Source organism: Drechmeria coniospora, chromosome 02 (genome assembly GCF_001625195.1).
Source record: "Drechmeria coniospora strain ARSEF 6962 chromosome 02, whole genome shotgun sequence".
NCBI lineage: Eukaryota > Fungi > Ascomycota > Sordariomycetes > Hypocreales > Ophiocordycipitaceae > Drechmeria > Drechmeria coniospora.
In genome coordinates this window covers 3,564,400-3,577,635 of record NC_054390.1, presented here as the reverse complement: position 1 = coordinate 3,577,635, position 13,236 = coordinate 3,564,400, and the positions used below count along the sequence as shown (strand labels likewise).

Below are 13,236 nucleotides of genomic sequence, written 5' to 3'. Positions count from 1 at the left end.
TCGCATATCGGAGGGGCCCGTCGATGACCTGCCATCGCCGGCGCTCCGTACGATGCGTGAGCGTGGCCCTCCAAGGCCGGGGTTTCCGATGCCACACCTCGTCCGACCAACGGTGCGGAGAGCAAGCTCTTTACCTATGCCAACCCGATCGGTCCACCATACGGGCACGAGTCGACTGAAGGTGGCGGAGTGGGCGACTGCTCAGGCGTCGTCGGATCCATCGATTCATCGCCAGTCAAATTCTCTGCAGCCGTTTCACAAATTGGAAGAATGGCACGAGGCTGAGCTGATGCATATGGGGTGCATGGGAGGAGTAGGTGGACATGGATGTGCCGCTCTGCCGTTGACGTTTCGACTTGTGAGGTATTCATGATGACTGTTCCGTGCAAGTACTCTGTATTGCTCTGTAATTTCTCTGCACGGTGCAAGTGCTGCAGGTGCTATACGGAGTACATGAAGAGTAAAACATAATGCGCGGCTGGATGCTTTGTTTACGCAAACGCTATGCCTATTACGGGCATAAATCAGGTCCAGCTAGCGCTGATCAGCAACAAGGGTTGTTTTTATACCGATGCTTGTGCGAGCCCAGGTACTGAGTACAAGTAACATTGAGCATGTCCAACCAAGTACTTATGTAAGTACGGAGCACTGAGCACAACACTCCGCACTCGGTACGGAGTACTCCGAACTCGCTTACTGCAACGACCCCACCTGCCGCAATGTTCGGATTAGGCTATCGCTCTATTGCTTACTGTACTTGCGTACTTGTAGTTGTACATGTAAGTAGGAACAGATTATGAAGTAATACTTACGAGTACGGAGTACTTGCGGAGTTGGATTAATGTAAGTAAGTGCTTACGAAGTACGGAGTACTTGCAGAGTACTGCTCGTTGACTTCCCACCCAGGCTTGGGGAATGCATCACGACAGTACCGAGCACTTGCATGTACACGCAGGTGCAGCATTATCTGGCTTGTACTCTCTCCCTGACATGGTACCTGTAAGGCCCCAGGTAAAAACTCGGGGACTTAAGAGCACACCTGCTGTACTGCTCTCACACAACACCCGTACGGGTAATAATACAAGGGGTAAATGTACCTGGATGTAGGCATTTGGCACGAGCAGTACGAGAACTGGTAGGTAAGTACAGTAGCTGGTATTAATAAATGTTGCCATGCACACGCTTGCACATTTACAGTACAACTACTTGTACTTGCTTGCAGTGGCTACGTTGTGGCTGTGCCTGTACACGGAACTGTGCATGTTGGTGCACTCCGTAGTTACAGGACGAGTTCTTGTAGATGCATGTACTTGGAACTTGCACCAGTTGGCGCACAGCAACGTATTTGCACTTGCTTTGGTGTGTTGTACTTGGGTGACTGCACTGAGCACTGCACTTACAGCACATGTGCTGCACTTGCACTTCACTTGCACTGCACTTGTGCGCCGTACCCACTCCGTACGGAGATTCATTTCTCGCTGAACTTGAATTTCCGCCTCAACGGAACCGCATGTTTATTGATCGTGCGAATGTCACACGCGAATGTCTGGCTGGCGGCCGCCGACAGGTTCCAGAGACGAGATGCTCCTCAGATGCTCGACCAATGCGATGAGCAAGACTTTTCTTGCGTCGAGGTTGGTCATGGTGGTGCAAGTGCGGAGTCCAAGGAAGCGACAAGTTCGGAGCATTACTGTACTCCGTACTCCGTACTCCGTACATACGTAAGTAATACGTGCCATTTGGTAAATATTCAATGTGGGCCAGGCACCGACAAGGGCCATCAGCAGCTCAGCTTGGGTTAGTACTGCTTGACAAAAACTCACCAGTAACAGGAAAAGCGGTTATAGGGTAGCAAAAAGCGCTCGAGTCTACTCCCGTATTATGTAGAGCACAATTACAACGCACATGCGCACCGTACGGTACTCGGTAATTACACCACTCATACATGCGAGTGCACGTACTTGCGTCCACCTGCTCACAAGTTCTTGCTTGTACTTGCTTGTACTGCAATGACAGATAGTGTACAGTACTCCTTACTCCGTAACACGCCGAACATTAGGTGCTCACCTACTCCGCACAGCCGGTACTTGCATGCACATGGTATGGGTACTTACCGTAGGTGTGCATGTTAGTACTAGGTACCTAGTAGGTTTACAGCACGACAAAGGTGCTGAACTGTACGTACTCCGTACCTACAGGTACCTAGTAGGTAATAATAGTATTACAAGCTGCACGCTTACGAGCAAAACGTGCTCACATCCAGCGCTTTACCGTGCGATTGTGCGGATGAGTATTACCTGCACGAGTGCACCCAGCTACTGCAACGAGCAATACTGCCGTGCCCGTTTGCCTGCTCGGACTCGTGCACGCCTCGCCTTTTGGCTCTCGGATTTCTCGCACCAGAATGTGAGCAATAGGGAAGGCGTACAAGCAGGTGGGGAGGTGTACACCTACGGTGGGCGTACGGACAAATGCGAAGTGAATGTGCAGTAAGCAGTGGCAAGTTGCAGGTGGCAGTACTTACGTCCTCGCAAGGGCACAGAGTAGGGGTACGAGCAAGTACCTCGTACAGTACAGTAAGTAGGTGTGAGATGCTGGGGCAATGACAAGCATAAGTACTTGGTTGTACTGCACTGTTCGTGTACAAGTGATCACCGCAGGCAAGTGGCAGATGGGTGCAAGGACTGGCGCACTTGTGTGCACGGAGCATTCGGTGTACCGCACAAGTATGGAGTACTTACGTGTATTAATTAATACTCTGTAGACGTGCTTCCATTCGCAAGTAATATTACCTGCAATGCTCCGTATTCTCCTTGCCAAACGCCCGTACAGGCGATGCAACTAGCACCGGTGCATGCCTGCAACTGCACTCTACTCATACCGAGTGAGAGTGCCGTCAGCAGCAGTACAAGTACGCGTGCAGTGGAGGGAGGGCCATGGGAAAGGCCACGCTGGACGACATTACCAAGGTATTGATTATTAACTGTTACTCGGTACGTGCAAGTACATGGACAAGGACTTACCATTGCTGTGCAGAGCAGTCGCAAGCCCACAACGCGCAAGGAAGTACTTACTTGCAGAGTACAAGGCACACTCATCTCAGTTCTGGCTTCCTCGTAGGTACTCCCGTACACTTGTACTTGCTGTACTCCGTACTCCGCTCCGTACTTGTGCTCGCACTCTAGCACTTGGACGGTAGGTACCAGGCACGGGCACTGCCAGCGCACGCTGTACTAGTAGGTGGGTGTAGGTGCGAGTGTTTGCCGCTGGCGGACGCACGAAGCGAAGTACTTGCTGCAAATGTGCTTGCACATTTGGCTGACTTGCCACGAAGAATGCTGTATATAAGTATGAATACGGCTGCTCCGTAATTACTCCGTACTCCGTGCAGTAATACAAAGGTACCTACTGTACAGTACTGATGTGCACTTATATGTGCGGAGTATCAATGCTTAGTGCTTGTACGGAGTACGGCGTACTGTACTTAAGTACACCCACTTACTTAAGTACTTACAGTGTGCTTGTGCTTACTGCAAGTACACTCACTGACTTGTTGCTTGTACTTGCATGCACTTGTAGTAATTGTACACCCACTTGTACGCCTGCTTGTGCATGGGCAAGCATAATTATTATTGCTATGCACCGTACGGAATGTTTGCTACAGAATAAACCGAGCACTAGCCACATTGAAATGCCTACCTGCCAGGTACAGTACTGTAGGCAAGGACACCAGCACCCCATGGCAAACGCGCTGCAACAAATGCTGGTCAAGGTGCTCGTGATAACACATGCATGTGCACGTCTGCAAGACGACCATGCATAGAAACATGAATGGGGGCAAATTCTAGTCGGAGCCTCGAGTGTCGCAAGTATTCCTCTGCAGTACCTGCACACCTGCACACCTGCACACCTGCAAAGTAGGGCCAACCGCGGACGCGACGAGATGAATGCTGGTGCCGACTCGCATTCTTACAGGGGGCTGTGCACCTACTGTACAACAATTACAGGTGCACCAAGTACTGCTGTACACCAAAGACTTACTCCGTGCTGTACTTACATGCCGTTGTAAGTACTGAACAGTACTTACAGTATATTAATCCGTATTTTCTTTCCGTGTTGATTTGGCAATGCTGCACTCGCATGTACAAGGTACATGTACCGTACAGTTGCCGCGTCGCCGTGGCACGGTGGGACACACTGTGCGAGTCGCCAATGGGGCAACCCTGTGCTTCCAACAAAACTCCATCCCCCCCCCCTCTTCCACCAAACGGCCGCTGCGGACCTAGACGGTTCACAGAATCAGGCGTGCAACCAAGGTGCGTCAAAGTATCAACCCGAGCCGATGCCCCCCGCTTGCATCTCCTTTCCTTCCAGCTCGGCTCGAGATTGGCCGCACCCCTCGATGCCAATCACCGCCCGATCAATCCAGCCGTGGGCGCCGTGGCAAAAGGTCGATGGCCGCTGCGTCGAGTTGCGGACACGATGCCTGTCGCGCACACGACTGGTCCCAAGGCGTCATCGCGTTCGCCGGAACTGGCTGGCGGCCGACGGCCGTGCAGTTGGCGTAACCCACGAGTGATGGATGGCGGTCTCGCCTTCTCCCTCCGTCGGCCCGGCACTCTTGCTCGAGCCGTCGTCCAGGTACAACAGTCTCCCGTCTGCCACTCGATCCTGCGCCCCCCCCTTAGGACTGACTGTACGAGCGAGCGTCGGCGCCCGGGCTGTCAAGCGACCGGTCCTCCCATTCGGCATGGGCTTGGCCGGTGGTGCCCCGGGTCACGGTCGATCCCTCCATCAGGCCCTTGGTCCGCCGACGGTCATCTGCATGGGCACCTCGACCGAGCCGATGGGGCAAAATATATCTCGCGTGAAGAATGGCGTGTCCGCTTTCCGCACGTTCCACGTCCGGGACCACACTCGGCACGGAAGTTCCAGTTTGGCGCCGCCCTCGGCTTCCCACGCGTTGCTCGTGTCGTTGCATCGCCCCTGGACCTGAATCTTGAGCTCGCCCGTGCCCTGCGCGAAGCTGAAGGTGGCCACGTCCGAATTCCCAGCCTTGGTCATGTTGCAGCCATGGTGCGACTGGCCGTCCAAGTCGGATATCAGCGCGGCCTCGGCCCCGCACTGCGCCTCAAAGTCGACGGCCGTGCTGTGCAGCGTGAAGTAGATTTCGCTCGTGTGCCAGTAGACTTCGGATAATATCGAATCACGCCCGGTCACGCCGTGAAAGTAAAAGTTGTGACGGTCAAATAACCCATGCCGCCGCAGCCATCTGCCTTGGCCTCGCCGTCGGCGGAAATGCTCGCCATCAACTTGGAAGGGCTGGCCATGGCCGAACCGGCCAGGAGGAGAGTGGTTAGGACCTCGAACATCATGGGAGCGGCAAGACGACGAAGCGGCTATATTGTTCTTGATGAACCGTCAAGCGTTGATTGGATTTTGAATGAACGGTTCGAGACGGGAGGTGATGAGCAGCATGGGAGGCGGCGGCAGCGGCGCGGAAGGGGGCATCTATTTGTACAAGTAGCCGCACACATAGGCGTGCATCCCGGCGAATGTCCTCCCCCCCCATGAATGGTGCGTGCTGCACGCAATAGTCCTGCACGTGCTTAATACCCGGTGCTTGCTGTACCTGCGGGCGGCATGTGCTCGCATGTTGCATCAATCACGTAACCGTTGCGTGGCCTCCTGGAACTCGCCGTGGAGTCGCAGGTTCCCTCGTCTCGGCCTCACCACTAGGATCTTGACCATGAAGCATGGCTGCGAAGATAATTGGGCGGCCTCGGCATGCATCGTCATCCTCGTATCATTTTTGACTTGGGCCCATTCCCTTTATGCAAGGACGGCGAGTACATGAAAACTACTCCGAGATAAACATTGGTTCACCGGAAATAGGTCTATATTGCAGGCCTGCTATGACTACTGTGTTGAGCAAGTGTAGCCTCTACACCTGGTAGGCTAGCAGGAGGGAAATTAAACCAACCGTTGAGTGTCCGGCTGTGTTGGTAGGACGGCCAGGCATGCATGCGAACTGGTATAAGAACTTCTTTCATGGCAAGCAAGTACAGCATCATATCCACTTGTACCACAAAAGTCTGTTAAATTACACCGACCGTTGGGTGTCCGGCTGCGTTGGTGGGAAGGCAAGGCATGCATGCGCGTGCGAACTATTATAAAAACTCGTTACAACATCATATCCACTTGTACAACCAACCTTTTGTAAGTAATACTAAACTTGCGCTCTTTGTATGCCTTGCGATCCCTTGTATGTGCGGAGCACTTGCGTTATACAGCAGCTGATAATGGCAATTACCCAACAACTCTTGTACAGTGCTGTTTTTCTTCTTCTTTTGCACCACTCGTTCTTCCTCGGTAATGACTTGATGAGGCGAAAGTATTACAGGAGCTTTCAGAAGACTGCATTTTCTCAGATGTATTTGAAGTTATGCTGGTAGCGGCCCATCAAGTCCAACGTCACCGTTGAACATCTGCATTATTTCCTACTTACATCGAAAATTAGTGGCCTCCATCTACATAGTCAGCTTGCGTCTGCATCGGACTATACAAATGGCCATTATTCGGATTGCATTACCCTATAGATCATGAACCGTTACGTGGTTGCATTCCCGTCACCCGATTCCGCAAGCAACAGCTACTAAACAGCAAGCGGGCCATTCCATGGTTGCTGACCTTGCGGATGTGGAAAGCAGATCGAAAGTAGTAGCGATTTGGCTGCTGGCTTATTCTTCTCCACAACCGCTATTCTTTTGTATCTATTCCGAGCTCCAGTCTGTCTTGCAAAGCCCCAAAATGATCGAGAGAGGGAGGGGCTTTGAACTCAAGGAGGCTCAAGGGACTTTTGCTATCTGCAGGGCCATCGCGGACTCCCAAATCTAGCACGCGTTGGGCTGCACGGGCGGCAGGTGTTGAATGCCGGGCTGAAGGGCCACAGCCACATCACATCTACCACAATGAGGTGTAACCTTGAAACAATTCGAGCCTACAGACACGTGTAGTTACATCGTCATCATCGGAGACAGAGGTGACGCCCCCATCCCCAGCGGTATTCATGATGGCATCAAATGTAATCGGGAAACAAAGCCTATAGAGTCGTTTGGGGATCGCAATTATACCCTTGAGGAAGGGATATGGATGTTGTGACCATGCAGCATGCCTTCTGGACCCTTTTGCTGTCTTTGGTTCTGGCCGCCGGAAGGCACACCGTATCGAGGGCATCCTTATGGTCGTGCGGTTCAAATCACGGAATGGATTATGCAAGTTTTCCAGGACAGTAACCACTCCTCGCGACAAGGAGACGAATCAGTCACAATAGGACAATATTGGAATGGACGTTTCCCGAGTGCAAGTTTGTCTGTAGTGGACTGAAATAGAATCTCGTGGGACCAGCAGAAGGAAATGGAAAGAATCGACAGAGCTGTAGAACAACATCATGCTTTTCGCCCCAGAATCATCAGCAGTATGCGGTGTCTCTATTTAACACCCACGCTTCCCGTAACAAACCCAAAACTGTCAGTTTCATGGACATTCAAGTTGATTCCTTGAGATAATATTGATACGGAATGTATCCGCGGCAAGGAAATTGGAGTTATGACGGGGCTCTCCTTGCCCATTCTGCTGTATCGGTCAGCTAGACTAGTTGCAACTGGCCTGAGAGTAATCGGGGGACAAATAAGTATAGATGGTTCAGGCTCCGGAAGAGTAGCAAGGTATCGGTGATCGTGGCACATATCAGAAGCCGACTGATGACTAGACGAGTCGATTCTATCTCACCGCGGTTGAAGTTAAACTTGTGGATTCTAAACGGCGGCGGGTGTCAGGCGTCAGGCGATAGCCAGTACTATTCAGATTATCTGTCAAGTTTACAAATGCCCGATCAAGGCAGAAGATTATCATTCACATATGACACGTTTGCCATTCGACCACCGCTGTTCTGTTCAATCGACACCTCGTTGAACAGTGACAGCAGGTCACGGAATGCCTCGAGCACAGCTGGCCCAGTACATTCCAACTTCCACCAGACCCCAGTCATTCCAGTGTCTGGTGGCACAATATGCCAAGTTTGGCACCACCTTGTGTCATTTGTTTGCTCTACGGACCGGTGCAGTGCCCACTCTGGTTCATGGTGAGATGGCGAGACTGGCGGTCACCATGAAAAGTAATGATTTCGGCGCTGTCTGGAATTTTGGACGACTCGACTGTGCCATTGTTCATTTTTCATTTCGTGCACCATGCTCAGTTATTAGTTACCGGTGGATGGGTGAGAGTAAAGTTGATGCAGCCTCCTCGAGTCCGGCGGTCAGGTTCGATAAGATGGTGGACGATTTGAGTCAGCCGTGCCAACTGTCTACCGATTGTCCGTATTCGTCCCGGACACACAGTCGTGAATACTCGTGTTGACAGGCTCGGCATAATATATATATATATATATTATGCTCGGCAGAAGTGGCAAAGACAACGAAGCATGCGAGTCACCCTTGCAGTAGCAGGCTGTGGAAATGTGTTCAGGCTGAAGGGGCAGGCGGACAACAGAAATAGTGCAAGGAATCAAGTGCCAGAGGAAATGTAGCAGATAGCATACGAACATAGGTACAGAGTATTATGTGCAACACGTGTGTTCACATTTCCCTCATCCTTCGTAGGCTCAACCCCAGATCGGTACATGTCAACAACTGAAAGGGGAAAACACATGCTCAAAGTGACTGGCTATATGCACGCCTGCATTTTACTATAAGCAGGTGGCTGCAAGCCTCGGTCCATGTCGTGTACGGCCAACTTTGACATGAATGTCCCGGCTCGTTAGAATGGTGATGTAACGGAATATCAATGCCCAGCTCTTGCACATAAGTATTCGTGAAAACATGCAATTTCAGTGTACCGTATATGAGCACCAAGGTATGTGAGCATGTACGGTCCTGGCAGGCAAGGTGTATGTACATGTACTGCAAGGCACGGGATATCTGTAGTACTGCACATGTAAGTGCTGTAGCCTGCATTATTAATAATTATCTCCTTGACATATAGAATCATCGCAAGCAGTGTAACAATTTACGGTACTAATATTCCGTACTTACAGCGAGTGCAAACTGTACTTACGTACTGTAAGGAGGCTGACATACTGTAGTCGACGGGGGTCTCACGCTGACGGTAGCGGCCGAATGGTGGGGGGTTGCAGGAAAATTAATTAAATTAATTCGGAGTACCTCCCTATTGACACCACGAGCGTGACACGTACAGACACGCGTACGTGGTACGTTTTGGTGAGGTTTTTTTTCTCCGGCAATGAGCGGTTCGTTTGCGTGGTAGAGTATAGTTATTGTCACGGCGCACTCCCATGGCGCATACGGGCACGATGGAAGACCAAGTCACCTACAAGCCGACCCGACGGTCCGATTCAACAAGGGATTATCGGCGCGACATACAGCTGATGCGGCGGCTGGGATTCAGCAACGAGGCCATCTCACGCGAAACAGGCCTCACAATCCACCAAGTTCAATACGGGGCCACGCACGCGATCGAGCCGATCAAACGGTCCGGGCGCCGTAGCGTTCTGACGGAGAAACAAATCGAAGAGCTGGTGGTCTTTGTCTGTTCGAGCAAGGAAGCTCGCCAGCTACCGTACGACCAACTTCCAAAAGCGCTCGGCTGGTCTGTCGGGCACTATTGCATACGGTATGCGCTACGAAAACGCGGCTACAATCGATACGTTGCCTGCACGAAGCCGCCGATCAGCGAGACATTGCGAGTGCTTCGACTCGAATGGGCCGTCAAGCATCGAAGCTGGACCCCTGATCAATGGGATCGCGCTCTCTGGTCGGACGAGACCTCTTTTCAATCAGGCCGCCATACGCGAACGTGGGTGACGAGGAAGGCCGAGGAAGAGGCGAATCCGACTTGTATCGTAGAGCAAACCGCCCCCAAGGCCGGCTCGACCTTTTGGGCTTGCTTTTCTGGGAAGACGGGCAAAGGCCCTTGTCATTTCTGGGAGAAGGAATGGAGCTCGGTCGACGAAAACGATTACTGCGACCAGATTGTTCCCTTGCTCGATGGCTGGGTTCGAAAGCACCCGCATCTTCAACTGGTAGGAAATGACGAGCCTGTCGCGACGGCGAGTCGTACGAAGCAGTTGCTTCAAAACCGGGGAATCGAATCATGCTCAGCCCCCTGGCTGGCTCATAGCCCGGATCTCAACCCGATCGAGCACGTTTGGAATACGATGAAGGATTGGGTTCAGCAGAACCACCCACAAGATAAAATGGGCCGCGAGTTGTTCCAGCAGGTTGTGAAGGAGGCCTGGGGGGCGATTGCGGAATCATACCTTCGGGACCTCGTCGCTAGCATGCCAGTTCGTTGCGAGGCCGTCATCGCAGCAAATGGGATGCACACAAAGTATTGAAAAAAAAAAAAAATCCATTGCCGTAGTTTAAAAGGCTGTACAGAATATTGTTCCGCTCGTAGTGCGGAGTACACCGAACTGACAGTATTACGGAGTACGGAATACGGAGTATTATTCTTGTTATAATACCGAGTATCACCTGTACTATAATACGTGTACTTACAGTACTGTACATGCAAGTACGGCTCAAAGTACGGAGTACAGAGCACCTACTCCGTACTTGTTAGTGCACTTACGTACTTGCTTGTACGGAGTATTCATGCTGATGTAGAGTACTTTCAAGTGGGTGTACTTACATGTACCAGCAAGACGGTAACAATAATTTACATGTTATGAACGAGCACTGTCCGTACGGAGTACGGAGTAGCTTATTACTAAAACGTACTTGAGTAAGAATCTTGTGGTAGTCAAGGTTCCCACTTGGGCTGGCCAACCCCTACCACAAATGCGAGTATTGCCCGAGAAAAGCTTCGCAAAAAAAAGGGGCAAAAAAACGGGGTGTGAGCCGTATGCGCGGTGTCCACAAACCCGGTTACCTACAGACTGCCTCCTGGACTTACTCGCACACTTGGATGTGTCCTGCATACAGTACATACCAATACGTTTTCTACTTTTTGAATGGCTGCGTACTCGTAGTTGAACGACTGCAGGTTGGTCTTCTCTGATGTACAAGTACTGCCACGCCGAAGCCGGGAGCGGAAACAAGACAAGAATATCATCAAAATGGTGCTTGCCGCGGAGCAGAACTTGAAAAGGGTACTTGCACAGTACTTACTCGCACTTATGTACAGTAAGTACGTGTAAGTACTTAGCTATTTACTGTACTTGCATGTACTTGGACGGAGTACGGAGTACAGTAATAATTACTGCATAGTGGTAAACATAGTGGTAAACACATGCACTTACTTACTGTGGCGAGTACGGAGTATCGAAGCGTACGGAGTACGGAGCACCTGTATTATTGCTCAACTAATCATATAGCTGGGCATGTAAAGTGCTGTAAATACAAGTGCACTAGCTGTTCGGAGTACGCCGTACTAACCTCGTAGAGTAGCAATTTTTACCCCAACAAGAATTGTTGAAACCTCGGGCACGCGTACGCCATCCCTATCCCATGGCAATATCGCATGAATAATATTAGTGTCAGGCCAGGTTCTGCTAGCGTACGAAGAGTGTCGGATGAATACGGCTAGTAGAGTAGTAATACCTACAGTATGTAAAATCGGCTTGCCAAAACGTCGGCTCAAAGGAACGCTGGCCCATCTGGATCCTCTCCACCGAGGGATCCGTCCACGTCTTCCACCACCCGGGTTGCGGGAACGCCACGAGGCGTTTCTGTCATATGCCTGTACGGAGCTCATATGCTGCTCCTTCAACTATATGTGGGTTGATGTGTGGAATACTGCAAGTACTGTACATGGATTCCGTACACATGTGAGTATTCCAGCGCAGTACAGTACTGTACTTAAGCACTTACTTGTCCACCTACTTGTACGGAGTACTTTTGCTATACATATACAGTACGGAGTATTAATACAAGTAGTCTACTAAGTACTTACCTGTACTCCGTACTCGTACACTTATCCAGCGCAGCACCGAAGTGCTGGTAATCGGTACAGTTAGTACGAGCAGTAAATCCTGCCCTTCACGTAGAGGGGACTTTCTCGGCAATGTTCGGCTAGCCCAAAACACTTCCCTGCACGTACAGTAAGTACATGTAAGTAAATATAAGTATGTACTAGCGAGTGGACGAGCAATAACAAACATTTCCCCTGACATTCACCATCGACATTCACCGTCGACAACGGCCCAATCTTGACTGGCAACTGATCGAGTGTGCAATTCGTTTGACACAAGTTCTTACACCTGCAAGTAGGTGTAGGTGTGCTTTGTACGTCATATGAACAGGGCATATAGTACACTGTAGGCCGAAAGCAGAGCCGCGTCCGAAGCGTGCTGTACTTGTACTTACTGTATGTACGGATGGATCATTAGTCGGGCGGTTTTAGGAAGTTCCACCCGCCTGCCGTATCCTGTAAAGCACGTACTTATCTCCAAGTACAGTACAGTGCATGTAAGTAGGTGCATCATTCGTGATCGTGCACAAGTATACAATTACGTGTGCAAAATCTCCCGCTTGTCAGTACTCATGTCGTACTCACGCAGCCTAGGACTGTCAACTTTACCCTCATCCAGACTGCTACACGTAAGTGGTAATATACGGCTGGGAAATGGACTGACTAAAGGCATCTAGACTCGCCTGGACTGGAAACGGGCCCTCGATGGACACACGGCGATGGATACACGGGTATCGGGCAATGACGGGCCACTTCCATTGGTTGTATCGTATCCGCATTCGCCGATGAAATAATCCCAAGCACAGGAACAAGCACTCACACTTGCCGGGAAATACCTCTACTTACTGCACTCCGTAGTCTGGACGTCCTTGGAACCAACAATTTGCCATTGTACGCACAAAAGTATGACGCGATTCTCACTAGTTCCCCTGACATTTGACCTCTGACAGTTGCATACTTGCACAATGTGGATATAGACGGAGTACCCGTATGCCCTAGGCCCACATTTCAGCCCATTATATAGTGCAAGTATATCGCCTGATTTTCTTCGCCTAATATTAGCTCCAGGCATCGGCCAGCGTGTTCATCCCTTTATGCCGCGAGGACCTACCTACTTGGTCGGTAGATTCTCCAAGCAGATGTGCTTCTGGGTCATCTGACGGCCGACCCGCCGCTCCGTTGCCGCTGCAAGCACGCTAACACATGCTTGCTCGCTGGACGCTGTTGCAAACCCAGCATTACCGC

At 51.0% G+C, this 13,236-nt stretch overlaps 2 protein-coding genes across 2 annotated transcripts; one reads left to right on the top strand and one right to left on the bottom strand.

The window, feature by feature from the left end:
* Positions 1-4,794: 4,794 nt before the first annotated feature.
* On the bottom strand, positions 4,795-5,372 carry DCS_04111 (uncharacterized protein; the record flags this gene model as incomplete). Its single annotated transcript, XM_040801423.1, has 2 exons — positions 4,795-5,189; positions 5,255-5,372. The coding sequence occupies 2 exons, from the start codon at positions 5,370-5,372 to the stop codon at positions 4,795-4,797; spliced, it is 513 nt and encodes a 170-aa protein (XP_040656456.1).
* Positions 5,373-9,370: 3,998 nt separating this feature from the next.
* DCS_04110 (uncharacterized protein) lies at positions 9,371-10,414 on the top strand (the record flags this gene model as incomplete). The annotated part of the gene is made up of 1 exon (XM_040801422.1): positions 9,371-10,414. One exon carries the CDS (start codon positions 9,371-9,373, stop codon positions 10,412-10,414), a length of 1,044 nt encoding a protein of 347 aa, XP_040656455.1.
* Between the last annotated feature and the right edge of the window lie 2,822 nt (positions 10,415-13,236).